We start from the raw sequence: 20107 nt of genomic DNA, 5'->3' as shown, positions 1-20107 counted from the left end.
TTGGTTCGTCCATCTAGAAGTGGAGATGTGAGACGAGTTTCCACATGTGTTTCTTTAGCTTTCATGCTTCATCGAGGAGATAGATTAGAGATCAACATTCAGGGTGAGAACGTTAATGTCTTCCAATGAGACAAACAACTTTATATCTAATGTGACCAGATCTGTTTTCTCTGAAGTATAACGTGCGGTGTTTTATTGTTAGATCACCCACAATGTGTCCTACAAATGCTTTTCTATTTAACCAAACATACACCCTCAAAGCCGACGAAGGAATAGCCGTATTACTGGCAGTAAAGTGAATGAGGAATAAATGAGACTCAGTCATAGTAAACAGGTAAGAATTGTCAAGCGATCTATTTGAGTGACATCGAGCCAGTTTATTTTGATAGGACAAGTCTGACTCTGGTCACATGATTCTCAGATTACAACACCTGATATGTTTTTGAAACAGCGACTGAAGCACAGAGGTGACAAAGTTAGAACATGCACACATTGCACACATTGTTTAGAGCATTTCTCTTCTTAAAACCTGTGATTCCAGGCAGTCATGAGTTACGGTGCACTGAGGCAAAGGCAGCCTGGCTACATTCCTCCACTTACTGAAATCAAGTCTCATGAAACGTTATCATTCTAAATCCTTGTGCTGCATGCCTTTAGTGCACATGCTCCATTTACATGTGTTTGAAGCTGTAGCTGCTACTCAAATATATCTTCCTGTCACTCAGTTCTGTACATACAGTATTGTCTCTGAACTTGGTGCAATAATTAACCAGTTACATTTGTGCTGACGTATAAAATAACACCTTCAATGGGTTCTTTCCATAATGAATCCCTTTATATTTGACAATTCAACAACATTTTGCTGATTACATCATGAATGCAGGACTTATTATAACCTCATGCCATTTGTCCAGGATCCACCACATCAACGTATATCACACATGCTACCACACGTTTCCTTATTTGTGAGAAATGAGTGCAGTCTACTAACATGTCCGTCCTCCTCCCTGCAGGTGGGGCAGAGCCGGGCCATGGAGCTGAAGGTGTGGGTGGAGGGCGTGGTCAGAGTGGTGTGCGGCCTGTCACTGAACACGCCCTGTCAGGACGTGGTCATAGCTCTTGCACAATCAATCGGTATGTCTGCTTTCCTTCGTGTCCACGTGTTTTATTAAGTCATAAACATTTCTGTTCCTCTTACTTTATCTTTGAGACACTGGCTTCAAAAATTGATAATTTGATAATCTGAGCTGAATAGAGTTCTTCTTTTATAGCAATGTGTGCATTTCAATGATAAGATGCAGTCAGACACACATGAAGAAAGTATATTTTATAATGGTAATTTTCAGGGTCAGATTAATCCACATTCTGGGCCACTATTTGCTAAATGTTAATGTCAAACAGTTTTTCGTGCACCCCTGTAGAAATGAAAATAACAGTGACTTGTCTCAGCGCTCCCCTGAAGGCCCGTCCTGCTGTTTCCTGTTTCCTGTAAAATATTAATGCGTGTCTTTGTTGTGCAGGTCAGACAGGTCGATACATTCTCATCTCCAAGCTTCGAGGGAATGAGAGACACTTGGTTGCAGATGACTGTCCCCTGCAGCATCTGGCTCAGCTGGGACAGCTGGCGGCTGAGGTCCAGTTCATTCTGAGGAGGACAGGCCCCAGCCTCAGTGAGGGACAAGACACACCAAGCAGTAAGAGACGTCTTCCCCTGCTAATACCGTCAGAACCAGAGCCCATCAAGCACAAGTTGCCACAAAAGGCTCTGACCTTCAATCTGGGTCCTTCAACAATAGCCAGGAGGACTAAACCAAACGGGGCCTGGTCTCCTTCACCCAGAGCTTCACCCGAACCACAGACGTCTCCGGTCTCTTTCCTTGAGCTTCCTCCTAGTTCTGTGAAGGCTCTTTCCTCGCACTCCTACAAAGAGGATGTGTTTAAGCAGATTCTGCAGCAACAAAGGAGACTAGAGGACCTGGAGATTCAGCTCCAAGCTTTGGAGAGAGAGTCGGACTCATGGGAGCAGAAGATTTCATCTGCTGTGGTTCCAAGTCAGAGTCTAAACCTCCCAGAACTACTGGAAGAACTGGAGCAGCAGCTGAGGCAGAACGAGGAGGAGCTGAGGCTCGGAGAGAGGTTGGAAGAACAGTTCCAGGCTGAGATGGAAAGAGAACGAGGTACGTGAACAAATACATTTACTTTTTCGGTAACACTTTCTATGAAGGTTGTATTTATAATGCCCTATGAATGCACTCATAATATTTTATATGGTGTCTATAAAGCATTATAATGGTCATTATTACCATCTATACATATTCACAAGTCGTTATAACCAACTTCATGATGCACTATGACAACTGGTTATGAATGATTATAATTTTAATCTGAATAGTGCATTATAAATATGTCAATATCTGCCTAGTCACTTGTTAGTTTTATAATGCATCATAACTACTTTGCTTTGCTAAATGTGCATAGTGGTGCATAATGACTTTTGACTTCGCCTATAGTGCTTTATATCTGTAGTTATAAGTATATGTAATAAAGTTATAATAATTCTATACATCTCCCTACAGCACACTGTTATAAACAGCTATGCAATATCATAAGTGCTATTTGTCAGCGCTAAGTGAAGTGACAAGAATATGACACTATTATCAACAGATATAAGTTACTATGAGTAATTAAAAGGTGCAATGAACTAAGTCCTGAGTCTGGCATCTTTACCCCATATGCACAATGTTAATATCATAGGTGTTATTTGTCAGCTTTAGGTAAATTAGTGCAAATGAGGTGTTGTGGATATAAGACTATTATAAACAAATATGAGGCACAATGAAATGAGAGCCTGGACAGTAAAGACAAAAGGAATGCATTTAGTTAACTTTATTTTCATTTCAACCAACACACATAATCAGAATGATTATCAATGTTCTGAGCACATTACACAAACACATGAAACACGTGAAACGTAAAAGTGGCACGGCGTGGTCCTAGAGATGTGTCTCTTAAAAGTGCCTTTGGGTTGGTGACGTGATTCAGGGTCAGAGGTCAGGAGATGGTTTGACAGCAACTACAAGAAGAACAGAGGCAAATCTTTAGTGCTCTAGCTGGGTTTGTTTTTTATGCAGAAAGGTTTGATTGAAAACACATAAGCAGATCACGTGTTTTTGTTTAAAGCAGCCTAATGAGACATTGTGTTACCGCATATCATGCAGGCACCGCAGATTACCCGTAGGTGACTTAAGCTAGCTACACGAAAGTTACCAGACACGGCTAGTTTTAACTCACAAATTAGATCGTTTTCATATTCTTGTATTTAATGATTGAAACCATTCGAAACCATTGCATTAATATATAAACGATGTGCTTCATGTAAGCAAAGTAAGGCATTAGCTCACAAAACACTAGCAGGACAGAGAGACAACATGTCCTGGAGAGGACTCAGAGGAGAAAGAGCGGAAAACCCGCAGTCAATGCTTTACGACAGTGGGAGGAGCTGAGGAGGGAGGTGGGTGGGGTCAGAGGTCAGGGGTCATGGACTAAAGAATGACATTTCTACAATAATAATAATATAAATAAAAACGATATCAAAATAATATCTGACGGCATTCAATAAATGCGGAGATTTCTAGCGATCCTGTATAAAGAAGCGGTTAAATGCCAACCCGGTCTCACAGTGGATGTGAAACTGTCACGAAAATTAATCTATTGTTTGGTGCCTGCCGATTTTTCTCAAATTTTCATGCCGCTCGAAACGAATTTCAAACTGATGTATTTCAATTGGAAGTTATTTCGTGCTATGAGGACGACTGTCAATGTGACACTGCGCAATGAAGAGGTTTGATTTTATTTCATTTAGACTAGATTTGTAATGGTCTTATTTCGGTTTTTAATGTAACGTCAATTTTGCTGCAGGATTCGGCACTTTGAGATTCGAAAAAAAAAATGAATGGTTATTTGTTATATCGGTCTCTTATACAGGATCGCTAGAAATGTCCGCCTTTATTGAATGCCGTCAGATATTATTTTAATATCGTTTTTATTTATATTATTATTATTGTAAAAATGTCATTCCTTAGTCCATGACCCCTGACCTCTGACCCACAGCTCCTCCCACTGTCGTAAAGCATTGACTGTATGTACTAGTCGTAAAGCGGCTTTTCTTTCCTTTTTCCGCTGAGTCCTCTCCAGTACATGTTGTCTCTCTGTCCAGCTAGTGTTTTGTGAGCTAATGCCTTACTTTGCTTACATGAAGCACATCGTTTACATATTAAAGCAATGATTTCGAATGGTTTCAATCATTAAACGCAAGAATATGAAAACGATCTAACTTGTGAGTTAAAACTAGCCGTGTCTGGTAACTTTCGTCTAGCTAGCTTAAGTCACCTACGGGTAATCTGCGCTGCCTGCACGATATGCGGTAACACAATGTCTCATTAGGCTGCTTTAAACAAAAACACGTGATCTGCTTATGTGTTTTCAATCAAACCTTTCTGCATAAAAACAAACCCAGCTAGAGCACTAAAGATTTGCCTCTGTTCTTCTTGTAGTTGCTGTCAAACCCTCTCCTGACCTCTGACCCTGAATCACCTCACCAACCCAAAGGCACTTTTAAGAGACACATCTCTAGGACCACGCCGTGCCACTTTTGTGGCCTGTTTCACGTGTTTCATGTGTTTGTGTAATGTGCTCAGAGCGTTGATGATCATTCTGATTATGTGTGTTGGTTTAAATGAAAATAAAGTGAACTAAATGCATTCCTTTTGTCTTTACTGTCCAGGCTCTCATTTCATTGTGCCTCATATTTGTTTATAATAGTCTTATATCCACAACACCTCATTTGCACTAATTTACCTAAAGCTGACAAATAACACCTATGATATTAACATTGTGCATATGGGGTAAAGATGCCAGACACAGGACTTAGTTCATTGCACCTTTTAATTACTCATAGTAACTTATATCTGTTAATAATAGTGTCATATTCTTGTCACTTTACTTAGCGCTGACAAATAGCACTTATGATATTGCATAGCTGTTTGTAACTGTGCTGTAGAGAGATGTATACATTATTATAACTTTATTACATATACTTATAACTACAGATATAAAGCACTATAGGCGAAGTCAAAACTCATTATGCACCACTATGCACATTTAGCAAAGCAAAGTAGTTATGATGCATTATAAAACTAACAAGTGACTAGGCAGATATTGACATATTTATAAAGCACTATTCAGATTAAAATCATAATCATTCATAACCAGTTGTCATAATGCATCATGAAGTTGGTTATAACGACTTGTGAATATGTAGATGGTAATAATGACCATTATAATGCTTTATAGACACCTTATAAAATATTATGAGTGCATTCATAGGGCATTATAAATACAACCTTCACAGAAAGTGTTACCACTTTTTCTATCTTTTTGGGTGTTTTAATAATATGGTGTCTCTAAAACAAGAACTCTCAACACTGTCATCAACAGACATGCACAAACGTCTGCAACAGATACACTCGTCCATGGAGGACCAAAGTTATGAGATGAGGGAGCTCCAAACCCGTTCTGCACATCTGGGAAAGGACCTGCAGCTCAGGGCCCACAGACAGAGCCCTCAACCAGGGACTCCGCTACCAGAGGAAGCACTGAGGTCCCTGAACCAGGAGCTTCACAACCGTCTGCAGCTAGGAGAAGAACTGGATGCAACAGTGTCAAAGACAGAGAGGGCGCTACAGTCTGCAGAGAAAAGGGTAAAGGTATAACTCCATTATCCTGTATTCCTTCAAAGGGCTTGGTCACACCAGAATGTAAACCTAACCCTAACCCTAACCCTAAACCCTAGCCCCAACCCCAACCCGAACAGACACATTTCAGACTGTGACTTTGCTTAAAGAACAATTCAGCTTCAACAAGTTTATCTCTAAAACTTAGTCTACAACAGACTCTACAATTCATTTTTTTTCTGGTGGTATTTTTTATTTACTAATTGAAACTTGTAAAAAAAAAAATCCGAGAGAAGACCTGTGTTTTCGAAATCAAAGTATACATACATTTCATGTCCAAATTCACATATAGTTGGTGTATGGTGACAAATGAATAATTAGCATTTAAAACAAATAATCCTCACATTATAATGGTTAAAATAACCAAATAACATTTATTTTAATTATTTGAATTATTGCTGTTCCTCAGATTTTTACCTCAGATCATGACCTGCACAATGTGGCAGACATGATTTCATGGTATCTGATGTCATCAAATATTCGTTTTTTCACAGTAAAAGACTCATCTTATGATTTAATATTTTTATGCCTTATAGTAAAATTGAGATAGAAGAAAGTAAATGATCTAGTTTTCTTACAAAACCCATTGTTTTCTGTTGAATTTTAGTAATTCTGTATACGAACAGAATCTTAACAATCTTAACGATCCAATAATGTAAATAATCTCTGTAAAGTAAAGTCCGTTTCTGAGTAAAGTTCAGTCTCCTCAGTGCGTCCAACCTCTAATCTCCAGCCTGTACATGTTTAACTTTAGAAACACCTCGTAAATAAAAACATGGTTTGATTATTTGGGTGGGAACTGTATTGTTTCTAGTTGTGTCTGTTTAGGTTTTTCTTGTGAACATATCTCTTGAATTTCAGTCAAACACATCAGGGTCTCCTGGTTGAATTTCAAAGTTCTAAACAAATCATAAGAAGATCAGTAATCATGACAAACTAGGATCAACTAGGATCAACAATAGGATCATTTTGTAATATAATGACCTAAGAGGTCAAAGGTCAGCCTTACTGTGAGATTATAATATTCAGAGTTGTCACTACATACATTATATGAGTGGGTGTAAACTGCAACTTGAGGATACTTTATGTCTAAAGGACATATTACATCTTTTAGGCAACATTAGAAGAGTAAGAGGTATAATTCTGGATATAAGGACTGGATATAAAAGACTTTCTGGAGTCTGACGTCCTCTGTGTCTTCCAGGACAGACGGGAGACCCTCGAGGATCTGAACAAGGAGCTGAGACAGTGTAACCTGCAGCAGTTCATCCAGCAGACTGGATCTGGAGCTCCATACACAGACCAGATGAACTCTCTGACCATCGGTGAAGTTTACCTCAGCAACGCTGGTATCATGGAGTAATCAGTCAAGACACTATCCCTGCACGTGATCCTCCGCTGCAGCATCCATTTATAGAAGTCAAATATCACAAATGAAGAAGATTCACTGTCAATGAAAGAAAGTTTCATCCTCACGGATCATATGAAGAAATAAATGCAGCAGAACAGACTGAAACTGTATTTAATGTGAACTTTCTCCTAGTGGCCATATTAATGTCACAGAGTAAAAGAGACAATATCCACTTTTGAAGAAGTTCAGATAAAAATAAAATGCAGGAGCACTATGACTGCAGGACATGGACTAGAAGAATGACATAGTGAATAAGTCAGAAACCTTTAACACCGTCCATACTCTGCTGTATATGTGTGTGATGAGCCAGTGAAAACTAAATGAATCCTTAACGTTGTCTACCTGTCACTTTAGTTCTGTATTGGAGTTCAAATCTATTCATGTCATATATTTGTTATTTTTTGTATCTAAACACAATGCATGTACAGTTTCAACACAATTAAAGCTCATGTGAAGCGGCTGCTTCTCTTTGCTTCACCAGAGGACGCCAAAGCTTCATTCTAGCTTGTGTGGTGGAAATTTCCTCTTGGAAATAAAGAAATCAGAATGCTGGTCTTTATATGTGATTTATCCAACATCTTCTGATGGTTTACAGCACAGATGAAGCACCAAGCATTTAAAGTCTAGAATGAGTAAAGGATGCACAGTGTAGATCTGTTTTCTACTAGTTATCTATTTGGGGGTCACTGGGGTTCCCTCAATAATACTACAGAACATATGACATTTCCCTTAATAGACTTGTAGTTTAAAGCAGCATCTAAACCACTCATGTGAACAGTTTCAATGACACTAGAGACTCTTGAGACTTTTCTGTAACTGTTTAAATGTCACAGACCTTTGCTTCTATTTTTATTAGATGGTTCTCTCTACTTATCATCCTTTAATTACTGTTCATTTAAACAATTTGTCATTAATAAATATTACTGTGTATTTCGTAGTTTTCACGACTAAATACTAAATACTGAGATCAGGCTCAACATTATGACCACCTTCCTAATATTGTGTAGGTGATTCATCAGAGAATGGACAAGGGTCTGGTACCATGGCTGCTATCATCAAGGAGTGTGATTACTATGGGGTGGTGGTGTCTGGTCTTATGTATAAATAACATCCACATGAATGAATGCCAGGTCCAAAAGTTTCACAGGAGAAAATGGAATTGTCACAAGATGGTGTACACCATGTAAATCAGGAATGCTTTCAAAAATATAAATAATGGTAATGAATTAATAATGATAATGATTGGCTTATTTTTATCAAATTTTAAAAAGCAAAATGAGCAAACAAAAGAAAAATCTAAGTCACATTAATATCTGGTGTTACTACCCTTTGCCTTCAAACCAGCATCAATCCTTATAGGTAGGTTCACTTAGGTATTTAGTAGAATCGTAGAAGCAGTGATCAAGGAAATTTAGTGCAACAGATGGAAAACACATCAAGCTTATTTGAGAATTTCAAAGGGAAGTGGACCCACTAGTGGTCTTCATGGAAGAGTTGCAACCAAAAATCCATCCGTCTGACATGGAAACAGGCCAAGAGACTCAACTATGGAAGGTAAAGGGTGATTTAGATTTCTCTTCTGTTCATTTGCTGCATTTTATTAATTGATGAAAACAAACTTTTAACATCAACATTTGCACAGTACTGTATATAAACTATATATTAAATAAATATCTCCTACATTTTCACTTGGACGTGTTTCATTTGAGACACTGATGTAAAACATTAACTACAGTCACTCGAGTGTTGATTTCTGTTACATTCTATTTATTAGACACATGTTTGAACATATCTCATCATCACTAGTCATTGCTCACATTACTGTACTATATGTAAACATGAATCCTGAAAAACAGTCAAACATAAAAATATGGCAAGCTTTGTCTAAAATACTAATGATGCATCAGCGCCACCTGCTGGTGTCTCATTTAGAACGAACATTAAAACACGAGGTCTGAACTTTTTCACTGACTTTTTCATCACATTCATCTCAATATGAGAATTATTTACATGTTACAAATAAAACTGTAAAATATGAAAGAACAGAGATATATTAGAAAACATCTGTCTCACGTAGCCTCTTACTACATATATAGTATATAATATACACCTATATCATAGTATTTTTACCTACTAACCTGCTACTTCCACAAAACACCAACATCTATTTAACAATGAACATCATAATATCATCATGTTAAGGATCCATTCTTCCAAGAACAGCGGTAACTTCTTGACATTTAAATATTCCATTCAGCAAAAGAATAAAATATACTTAAAACTGTAAAAACACTTTACATGTTTATTAATGAAAGAAAGAAAAAAATATAGAAAGTTTTTACAGTATCTCTCTATCTTTATGAGTTAGTTATAAAAAACTCAGACGTACTGCATCAATGAATGAACACGTAATAAAACATTTCTTTTTCACATGTCTGCTGTACATTCTCATCATCTTCATCATGTCACTGGTTACTGGAAACTCAGCCATGAGAATATAAAAAAGAAACTAATTTAAATAAAGTATAATAACTGAAAAGAAAACAGGTATCTTTCATATTCCATTCCATTTTTTCATATTTCCTTACATGATTAGTATGATCATTGTATTCTGTTGAACACATGGTTTCATTCACAGGTTGAAAAATATTTAAATTGCTGTTAAGTTTTTTATTCTTACTTTTTATATTGAACTAGACTTAAGACTTAAGACATGTTTTTTAGATAAAATGCAAGAACATTACTGATTCTTCTTCTGTCTGATCTTAAACCTTGTGTAGTTTGTAGATGTTCATCAGGTTTAAACATTATTCACTTTATGTTGAAGGCATCTTTTAAACCTTTCAGAGCTTGTTTCTTTGTGATTCTCTTCCAGGCCTCTGGAACATCAGCTGGTTTGGCCTTATATTCTTCAGCAAATCTGTCATTGTACTTTACCAGGATGTACTTCCAGTAGTCAGATGACTCTATGGTGCGGTCTGGAGGAATGTGCCAGTCTGGATAGTATGTGCGATACTCTTTGTAAGGATGCCACTCCCCTTTAGTGTCTCTGTTACTGAATGCACTATCACTGTACACAGCAGTTGTGCACAGGGTTTCTACCAGCTTCTTAGAGTCTGTATATGTGGATCCACTAAGACCTTGTGGCCGATGTACAGCTGCATGATGTTTCTGGTGTTCTTTGCCTCCAGCCTCACAGGGAACTTTACAAAATGGACATTGTTTTCCACAACCAAACACTCTCTTGAAAAGCTCATCCTGTGGTTTGATTGGAATTTTGTTCAGAGTCTCAGTGATGTTTTCAGATTTGGAGAATTCCTCCTGAAGCTGAGCTTTCATCTCTTCTATTGAGATCTTCAAACTGTGGATAAATGGATGACATGTGCTTTGGATGTGAAACAGTGTTGTTTTTTCAGCCTCCACTGAGATTGAGATGTCTTTAATCAGATATTTTCTCATGTTACTGATGAACTTGGTGATGCTTTCTGTGTTATCTGGCAGAAGAACACAATCCTCTCCTTTTGAGGCCTGTTCTGTTGCTGCTTCTAGTTTCTGAACTATGATCTCAAGATTTTTGTTCTTCAGTTTGTACAGAGTCTTCTCCTCAGACAATGTTTGAACAATGTGCTGATATATCCAGTCTTTGACAAATATTTCATATCTAGAAATGTACTTGACAAAGCTCTGAAAGTCTTTCTTCTTCAGCAACTCTCTCTGACTGTTGTACTGGAAATAAGAGCGGGAGCTGAACTCAGCTGAATGGGAGCTCGTCAAGATTTCATCCACGATGTCTATTCCCAGAGATCTGTTGATGTAGTCTTCCACAGCAGGTTTGACGCAAAACTTGACAAAATCATTTGCTTTTTTCTGGCTTTGATCTCTCTGTTTGTATAAATCCAGAAAGTCAGACAGGTACTGCTTCTTGTCTTTCTCCAGCTGAGTTTTAGGATTTATACCTGACAAAAACTTTCTGTGCATTTTCAGGAACTCCCTTGAAGCAAAGCCACAAATATGAAGTTTGAGATCAATCTCAAAATTCATATGTGTTTTATAATTTTCATAACATTGTTGAAGAAATTGATCAATTTTCTCCAGAAGTTCCATCGTGAAAGAGTCACGGTAATCTTCATTTGTCTTTACTTTATCAAGTACAAAATGTCTGCAAGACTCAATGACACTGTCTGCCAAGCTCTGCAAATCATTTACCATAAAACTTTGAATTTTTATCGAAGAATCAAAATGATCAGATTTGATTTTGAATGGAACATGACCAATGTCCTTTAAGTCAAAATTCCCTAATTCCTCAATGACATTCCGGTTTGAGAACCTTTTTCTCAGCTTGGAGAGGACATCTTCCATAATATCTCGTTCTTTCAGGTCAGAAATATCTGCAGTGGCCTCATTCCACATCTTTTCAAACTCTTGTATCAACTGTTCATCAGACAGTTTGGAGTCTTTGCAGACACTCACAAGCTTCATGACCTGGTCTTCTATCACATCTCTGTATTTCCTCTGTATGTCCTGAGATTTTTTTGTATTTACTTTTCGCTCAAGGACACAATCCAGTTTAATATTCATAGACTGCTGGATTTCTTTTGCAAGACTTTTGATGTTGTTGAAGAAGTCAACATTGTATTTCTCTATAAGATTTACACGTCTGTCTTTCTTTTTGTAGTAGTCACTGAGTTTATCCTCCATTTTTTGTTGTTCATTCATTATTTTTTTGGACACTTCAGATTTCTTTGATTCTATAATATCTTTACTAGTTTCCATCTCAGATTCAGTGTCAGCATTTAAGATTTCTACCTCTGCTTCTGTCTGCCAGGAAAGAATCTCTTTCCTGAACTCCCATTCCCAATCACTGAACACTTTACAAAGGTTGTCATAGGCATGAGCCACAAGACTGTTTCTGAAACTGAAGATGGAGTTCTCATATTTGACTGCTTTCCAGAGACTTGTCATCCATTCTAGAAACTCAGGGATCTGTGAGGGTTCAGATCTTCTTTCATCTTTCATTGTCTCCAGAAGATGTTTCTTGAACTCAGCTACAGCTTCACTGTAACCTGTGTTCACTGGAGCCATTGGAGGTGTTCCATACCAGAGTCCTGGGATGTTCCAGTTGTTTTTTTCTATGTCATAGTCCAGTACATCAGTGAAGGCTTTGATAGAAGGTTGTTTTTCCATTTCAGCTGCAATTTGTGCCATTTCATTGAGTTGATCCAACAGATGTTTTCTTTCTCTCAGACGCTTGGAATCAGCTGAAACTTCTGCAACATTCTGATGAACAAAATGACAAATGGGTTTTTTATCAATTAACTTCATTCTCAAGAATGCATGGGCTGTGATTTGCAGGACATCTTTCATTTCAGTTGAGTTCTCCATTGAGATGTTGACGATGGTGACATCACTGAGGCCGATTACAAAGGTTGCCAGCTGGTTGTCATGTTCATAACTCTCCTCTAGTTGTGCCAGATCAGGAGATTTTAGACCCTCTGTGTCAATGAGAACTATGAAGTCAGACTTTAAGTCACTTTTCAAATCATCTCCGACTTTGAGGAACAGCATATAAGCTCCTCTGGTACATCTGCCACTGCTGACAGGAAACTGTACACCAAACATGGTGTTGAGGAGTGTTGACTTCCCTGAACTTTGGACTCCTAATACAGTCAGTACCAACAGTCTGCTCTTCTCTCCAACCTTCTTGTGAAGCTCCATCAGCACATCTGTCACCCATCTCTGTGGGATGTTGGAAGCATCTCCATCCAAGAGCTCTAAAGGATATCCATCCAACAGCAGTTCAGCAGCCAGAGAAGGGAGATGATATCTTTCATGATGAGGTTCTGGCACAAATTCATAGATCAGTCCCATCTCTCTCATGTAATGTTCTACGCCTAAAGAGCTCTCCACCAAAGCTTGATCCAACTCTGCTATTTGTTTCACATCTTTCTTTGTGCATTGCTCTTTGAATTTATTCCGCAGATCAGACAGTTTTTTTCTTGAATGGGAATCAAGTTTTAGTTTCATCCATTTGAGGAAAAAGTCTCTTTTTTCTTTGTCATTTGTTGATAAGTTAGAAATAAAAGTTTCCATTCCTTTGGATAGTTTGTACGTGTTTAGCTCCTTCCTAATTATTTGTTTTTTATCTTGTCGGTAAATTTTATACTCTTCCAGTTTCCAGTCACCAGATTTCTTTGGTCTACACTCCTCCTTTTCTAAATCTGATAACTTTTTCCAGTTATCTCCTTGTAGAGGAAGTTGCTGACTCTTGTATTGTGGAATCAATCTGACTCCAATACCATCCATGATCTCTTTGGCTGCTTTGTTTTGTTGGTCAGTTTTGTTTTCATCCACAGACAGACCAAGTTCAACAGCTTTGTCAAACATATTTACAATGCTGGTTGTAGCTTTGACATGTGAGAGACATGTCTTGATGGCTTCAGAAAGTTTCTTTGAAAACTCTGCTGCATTATCACCTGTTTTTTTTACTATGAAACTGTCCTTTGGAAAATCCAGTGTCTCCAGTGCTTTCTTGACTGACACCATGTCTTCTTTAACATTCCCGTCCTTTTGATTAACTACCAGGAAGAGTTTAGATTTCACATCTTTAACAGAAGTCAGAACCTTCAACTCATTTTCTTCAACTTTGTCCAGGAACACAAAGGTGACATTTGACACACGACGAAGAAAACTGAACTGTTGAAGTGACTCACAAATGTCTCCTCTCATATTTGCAAAAGCCACAGGTTCTGGAAATATGTCTAGATTTTCTGTACCACATGGTAGATACCAGCAGACCTCCACCAGTCCATTGGATATTTCTCTTCTAACTCCTCCTCCTTTCATATCTCTGTGTATGAAGATATTGTGATTCTGTTGACCACGACTAAGAACCTGGTTCAAAAAGTGAGACTTTGATAAACTGCAGTTTTTCAGCCTCACAAAGGAATAGAACGGTAGATCTGCTTGGACAATGTTGTCTTCAACAAAACCTCTTGATTCAGACAGATCATGTGGACGCCACTCTTTGACGATGTCTCTCAGAGCCCAAAGCATCAGGCTGCACTGACTCTTATTGCCATGAGGCAACAGCAGTGGGACAGAAAACTGGCACATGGACATTTTGAGAGACATTTCCTGTTGTAAGAAGCTGTCAGCACAAAGGAAGAGAGCTACTATGAGGTCAAGAGGGTTAATTTTATTGTCAGAGTCATTTGTAGTGTAAAGGTTCAGGTCAAAGTCATCATTGTTTTCCTTTTGATTGCTTGTTATTTGTGTACAGCTCCTGCACTTGGTACTGATTTTAAAAAGTTTTCTGAGAAAGTACCATGGTATGTCCTCTAGAGATGAAACAGGTTTTTCATTTAAGCTGTTTGTGTTGATCTCCAAGAGAGACTGACGTGAAAGTCTGTTGGGATAATATTTCTCTAGTCCAAGTTTGGAGAGAAAGCTCAACAGGGCTGTCAAAGAAAAAGAGAATGTAACATTTAGAAATTTCTGTTTTGTGTCTAAATGTAATTGATTTACAGATGTATTTGCTATTACTCCTCAATGCAACTTCCAATAACAACTCTAACATTGTAAATCCCTCTCATACTGTCACTACTATATGTAGATGATTTATTTATACTTTCCGTATGCATATACAGTGGCATTTGAAAGTTTATGCTTTCTATATTGCATCTTAAAAATGACTTAATTCATGGAATAAAAATAATCCTTATCTGCGATTTGCTAAATCAGTATCTAGCATGACCCTCTTGTGCACCAGTAACATCAACTAAATGTTTGTGGTATCAGCTGATCGGTGTCTACAGCAGCTTGGAAGAATTTGATCCCATTCCTCAGAACAAAATCACTTCAGTTCTGAGATGTTGGTTGTTTCCTCTCATCAACTGATGCTACAACATTTCTGTCACAGTGCAGTGAGGTTTTGGTTTTGTTCTGTCCATGTCTCATGATTTCCTGTTTTATTTTGAAAAGTAACTCTGCTCTTGTTTCAGGTCACTTGCCCTTCCTTCGTGTGTTTCCGGTTTGTCGTGCCTAATTGCTGAGTGTTTCCACCTGTTCCCCATTTCCTCTATGTGTGTATATATTGTCTGCTCTGAAATGTGTTCACCACAGCCTTTCATGGCCACGTTTTGGCATAACTTTGAGCTACGTAACCTTGTTTATTTTCTTTATACTTTGTCTCAAGAGATTTTTGTTTTCCTTCAGTTAGAGTGGTTTTTCTTCATAACTTTTGCCTCGTTGGTTTTCCTCCGTCTGCGTCTAAATTTTGTTTGTGTTCTGGCCTCATCGTACGATCTGGCCATGTCGACTGACCGGGTGAACAGGAGCTGAGTGGGCTGAAACAAGGTAACTGAACTGTCTGCCATCCACCCTCTGAACTCAGTCTATCGTCTTCCCCTTCACCACCTCCTGATCTGTGCCCCATTCTTGCTAGCTATCATGACCCAGCTTCTGTCTTCAGTAAAGTGAACACACTCTCCCTGCCTCCTCACCGTCCTTACAACTGTGTCATCGACTTGATCCCTGAAGCCCAGCTTCCCACTGGTTGCCTATACAACCTTTCCCGGCCTGAGAGGCCATGGGTCCATTCTTCAGGTCATCAACAAACAGCAATGTTATCTGCAATTTACACAATTACGTATGAGGGAGGAAAAAAAACAGGGACACAGCTCTTACAGTAGGAGGTTCGACCCAGGACTTTTGCCGATGTGAAAGCACCAAAGGAGAGTCAACCAGGTTAGACCCAGGATTTTCAATGTGTAAGTGGTATATGTTTACCAGTTGGTCTGAGGTGCAATAAATATTAAAAGTTCTATGTAAGTGTCTATGCAATTCTCCTCTGCCACTGACTGTGTAACCTGATAAGAAAAAAAAATCCAAATTAGACATATTTAAACTTTTTAAAAAAAGAACGCAATAGTTCCCTGGTAACTACTTACTATGATAGTGGAGTAATTCAGTTACTTTTTAGAAGTAACTAGTATCTATAGCTAATTACTTTTTAAAAGTAACATGCCCAACACTGGTTATTTGTAGTTATTTTTACTTTTTAATTACTTTTTTCCTGAAATGTGTGACTTAGTTTTTCACAAAAATGAAGAGTTTTTTTTTTTTTTCTGTCTTCTAATGATTTTATTTTATATTATTTTTTTTTTATTTTTTTAGAAACAAAAAATGAAAATCAACTTATTTTTAAAGGTTTGGTCATCCCTCTTGACCCTGGTAATAAATGCTTTGAATTTTAAAATGAAAACCAAATAACTACTCATGTCTCATTTTTTTAATATCATCTTCTGACAGAAAATCCAATGACCAAAACACACACGCACCATTCTGCCATAGAAATATCACATTCCTAATATTCTATTAAGAACAAAAATAATAGATTTATACCTTGAGAAGCTTCTTCTGTGTCCATTGTTGGTGTGGACTGTTTTTCCTTAAATTCTCTGTTCTATAAACCTAGAGGCAACAATACATACAAATGTCTCAGTAAAGAGAAGACCATTAATCATTGACTGTTTATAATCAAATGTGTTGCATTCTGGATGATTTATAACAACTATTTCAGAAAACCTGATCAAAATAGTGTTGTCAGCAATTGTAAATAGTTATGTACAATTTAACTGTAAATTGCTTAAATTAGTTACTCGGGCAAAAACTCAAACCAGTTACAACAGGAAAAAAGTCCATCTGCATGTAATGCAACATTCAATGTGTGTCATTTAACTCTACATAAAGAACGTCTGACCAGGATGTATGTTTGCAGAATATACATGTAAATAAAAAAATAAAACAGTGCTTCAACAACTCCCTATTACCATAATAGTCATGAATACTCTCCTCTGAAATTAACTGTCAGACAAATTATCTCAGGAATATTCATGTATGAATAATATATTTATTCAGCCATCATACTGCTTCTGAACATTGTATTTTTGCACTTTATTTTGAAGTTTATGAAAATAAATTGTTTTTCCAAAATGGCCCGAGAAAATGTTTTTATTTTTTTTTATTTTTACCTGAACTATGCTACAATCTTTCTGTAATGTATGATCCAACCTTAGAAATGATCAAGCTCAGCACAGGCTGATATCCAACTCTGGAAAGTGATTTGTGCTAAGAGAGCAGTAGCAGTACATAGATGGATTCACATTTGTGTTACATAAATAAGCTTCATTAAACTGGTTTAAAGTGAGAAAAACTGATTAGTATTTTGTCTAAAGACGGATGTAATAGTTAAACATTCACTTCCATCGACTAAAACTATAAAAGATGAAAATAACTTAAATGTGACTAGTAAAGATTTTTTTCTGAAGACTGGAATTAAATCAAAAGTGTCTGTCAAAGTCGACACTGATTCTAAAATCCAGATGCCAAAAGGAATGACATATAGGTTGGTGAAACTGTCGTCAATCATGGACAACGCCTCCCACCCACTGCATGAGACTGTCAGAGCCCTGGAAACCTCCATCAGCACCAGGCTTCTGCACCCACGTTGCACAAAGGAGCAGTACCGCAGGTCCTTTCTCCCCTCTGCTGTCAGACTCTAGAACCAGATCTGCTCCCAGTAGACCCAAAACTACCCAATGAGAAATTATGTGCAATATCTGCTACATATACTTGTGTAATACTCCTCCCAATCTTAACTACATGTAATGTACATATATCGTTTAGATTTCATTTCGTTTATATACCTGCCATTCTTTTTTTGCACTGTATGCATCTCCCTGTCACTGGAAATATGTGAACATATACGTACATTTATATTATAAACATACCCACTTCTTTACGTAAACACTGCCTTGCTTGTTGTAATATAATTTTCTTACATATTTTTGATATTTTTTCTGTTCTATTCTTTTTTTAGTCCACCCATATGTGCACTGCTTGTGACGTTGAATGTTGAATGTCTGCTGCTGTTAACAACCAGAATTTCCCCATTGTGGGATGAATAAAGGCTTATCTTATCTTATCTTATCTTATCTTATCTTAATTTTTATGGATCATTCTCACATACAGTTCCTCTAATCATGTCTAGAAATGTTCTGGCTGGGATGTATGTGTGAAAAAAGCTAAATTAACATTATAATAACACAGTCCTCTTACCAGTTAAGAATCCACCTGACAGCTCTTCTGAGTCCATGGTAGAAACACAGAAACACTTTCCTGTCAGAAATAATCTCTTTAAAATACCAAACATTTTATGAATTTATTTCTAATTAGTTGCTGTTAATTAAATCAGATAAATTAAAAATATGACACATCAAGCATAGTTTTAGTTTTAAATGTAACTCATTTGCCAGATTAAGTTAAATGAAACGGTTTCAGGATATAAAGTTCCACTAAAATGTACCTGACATGAAGCAGCAGCAGACTGAGCTGAGTCTGTCTGATAAAAATCTAAAGTGTTTGAACCAGAATGAGCAAGTTAACATTTAATCCAGGAGGTAATAAAGGCAGCACAGATACATTTTATTATATTTTACCTTTACTCTTTTCACCTTTGTACATGTTACACTGGCAATAAAGATATTCTGTTCAAATCCTTCACATTCACATTGAAGGAACATCAATCTGACTCTGTTGAAGAGAACAGAAGGTCATTAGATCAGAGATGGCTCTAAGGGGACATACCAGTAGTGATGTTGGTCAGGGAGATGTGAACATAATCTATTCTGCCCTGATGTGTACAGTGAACCCTCGCTATAATGCGGTTCACCTTTCGCGGCTTCGCTGTTTCGCAGATTTTTTTGTGCAGTTTTTTTATGCTTCTTTTTTTACAGTGCATTGTGTTCTGCATCCTGATTGGCTAAGGGACTGTAGACCAATGTCAACAGTCTCCGTGCCTCCTCTCTGTACAGCCTGCCAAATTTACGTTTGCAAATTTTCTCCATGACAAAACCCACAATGTTGACGGAACGTTCTGCGCCCAAAAGGCAGAGGAAGATGCTAACTATCGCAGAAAAAGTTAAACTTCTTCACATGCTGAAGGAAGGTAGAAGCTATGCGGCTGTAGGACGCCATCACGGAATAAATAAATCTTCGGTTCGTTCCGTAAAGAAGGAGGAAAATAACATAAGGACAACAGCAGCGATAAGTTTTAACAAGGATATTTTTATATCTTTAACAAATGCTTGGGCCTGAAAACAGGTTTTGATCGTTGGTTTCCATTCTATAGTATTGTATTGTATAATAATTGTAAAAAAAAAAAAAAAAAAAAAAAAAAAGCTGACTACTTCACAGATTTCACCTATCGCGGGTTCTTGTTGGAACGTAACCCCCGCGATAAAAGAGGGTTCACTGTACTTTGGTTCTTGTTTTTATGGAACAACATTATGAGTTCATTTCTGTCTTGGATGGTGTGTATAACTGGTATCATCAGTCACTGCTCATAAATGCTGTTAAAGATAAAACATTAACCAACTTGAAGTCAACCCACTGGATCCAGGTTAAGGTTAGAATGGTATAAACTGTATTATTATGCTTTGAAACATGAATTCCTTCCTAATATTGTGTAGTTCTAGATTTCCTGTCTTGTGCTTCCTTGTGTCCCTTGATTGCTTATTGGTTTCACCTGTGTTGACTGATTGCCCTCATGCGTCTCACCTGTGTCTTGTCATCCCCTCGTGTATATATATATATAGCCCTGCCTTTCCCTTTGTTCCTTGTCATGTCGTTAACGTCTTCACGCCATGTTCCATTATTCCACGTGTTGTTCCATGTCTGGATGCCATGTTGATAATTTCTTTTGGATTTTACCTGCCTTGCTTGCAGCACCTTTTGTTCATTATTAAATATTTTAGTTTGAATTCCCTGCCTGCCTCATCTGTAGTCCTGCATCTGGGTCCTCGAATAACCTCTCCTTCAAAACCTGGCAGAGGCAAAATAAAAC

At 37.5% G+C, this 20107-nt stretch overlaps 2 protein-coding genes across 4 annotated transcripts; one reads left to right on the top strand and one right to left on the bottom strand.

Moving 5' to 3' along the window:
• Positions 1–966: 966 nt before the first annotated feature.
• LOC125005232 (ras association domain-containing protein 7-like) lies at positions 967–7757 on the top strand. Of its 3 annotated transcripts, none has more exons than XM_047580422.1 (4): positions 967–1134; positions 1521–2177; positions 5497–5759; positions 7002–7757. In XM_047580422.1, exons 1-4 carry the CDS (start codon positions 1032–1034, stop codon positions 7044–7046), a joined length of 1068 nt encoding a protein of 355 aa, XP_047436378.1. In that variant the 5' UTR covers positions 967–1031; the 3' UTR covers positions 7047–7757. The 3 variants fall into 3 exon arrangements, with proteins under 3 accessions (XP_047436378.1, XP_047436377.1, XP_047436376.1); XM_047580421.1 differs by having other exon boundaries at positions 6997–7757; XM_047580420.1 differs by having other exon boundaries at positions 5497–5765; positions 6997–7757.
• Positions 7758–8956: 1199 nt separating this feature from the next.
• On the bottom strand, positions 8957–18455 carry LOC125005218 (up-regulator of cell proliferation-like). Its single transcript, XM_047580367.1, has 3 exons — positions 18322–18455; positions 16606–16674; positions 8957–14660 (listed from the first exon to the last, which is right to left on the bottom strand). Exons 2-3 carry the CDS (start codon positions 16628–16630, stop codon positions 10015–10017), a joined length of 4671 nt encoding a protein of 1556 aa, XP_047436323.1. The 5' UTR covers positions 16631–16674; positions 18322–18455; the 3' UTR covers positions 8957–10014.
• Positions 18456–20107: the final 1652 nt, after the last annotated feature.

This window comes from Mugil cephalus, chromosome 3 (genome assembly GCF_022458985.1).
Source record: "Mugil cephalus isolate CIBA_MC_2020 chromosome 3, CIBA_Mcephalus_1.1, whole genome shotgun sequence".
Classification (NCBI taxonomy): Eukaryota; Metazoa; Chordata; class Actinopteri; order Mugiliformes; family Mugilidae; genus Mugil; species Mugil cephalus.
Note: the sequence above shows the minus strand (reverse complement) of the source record. Positions and strands in the feature narration are given on the sequence as shown.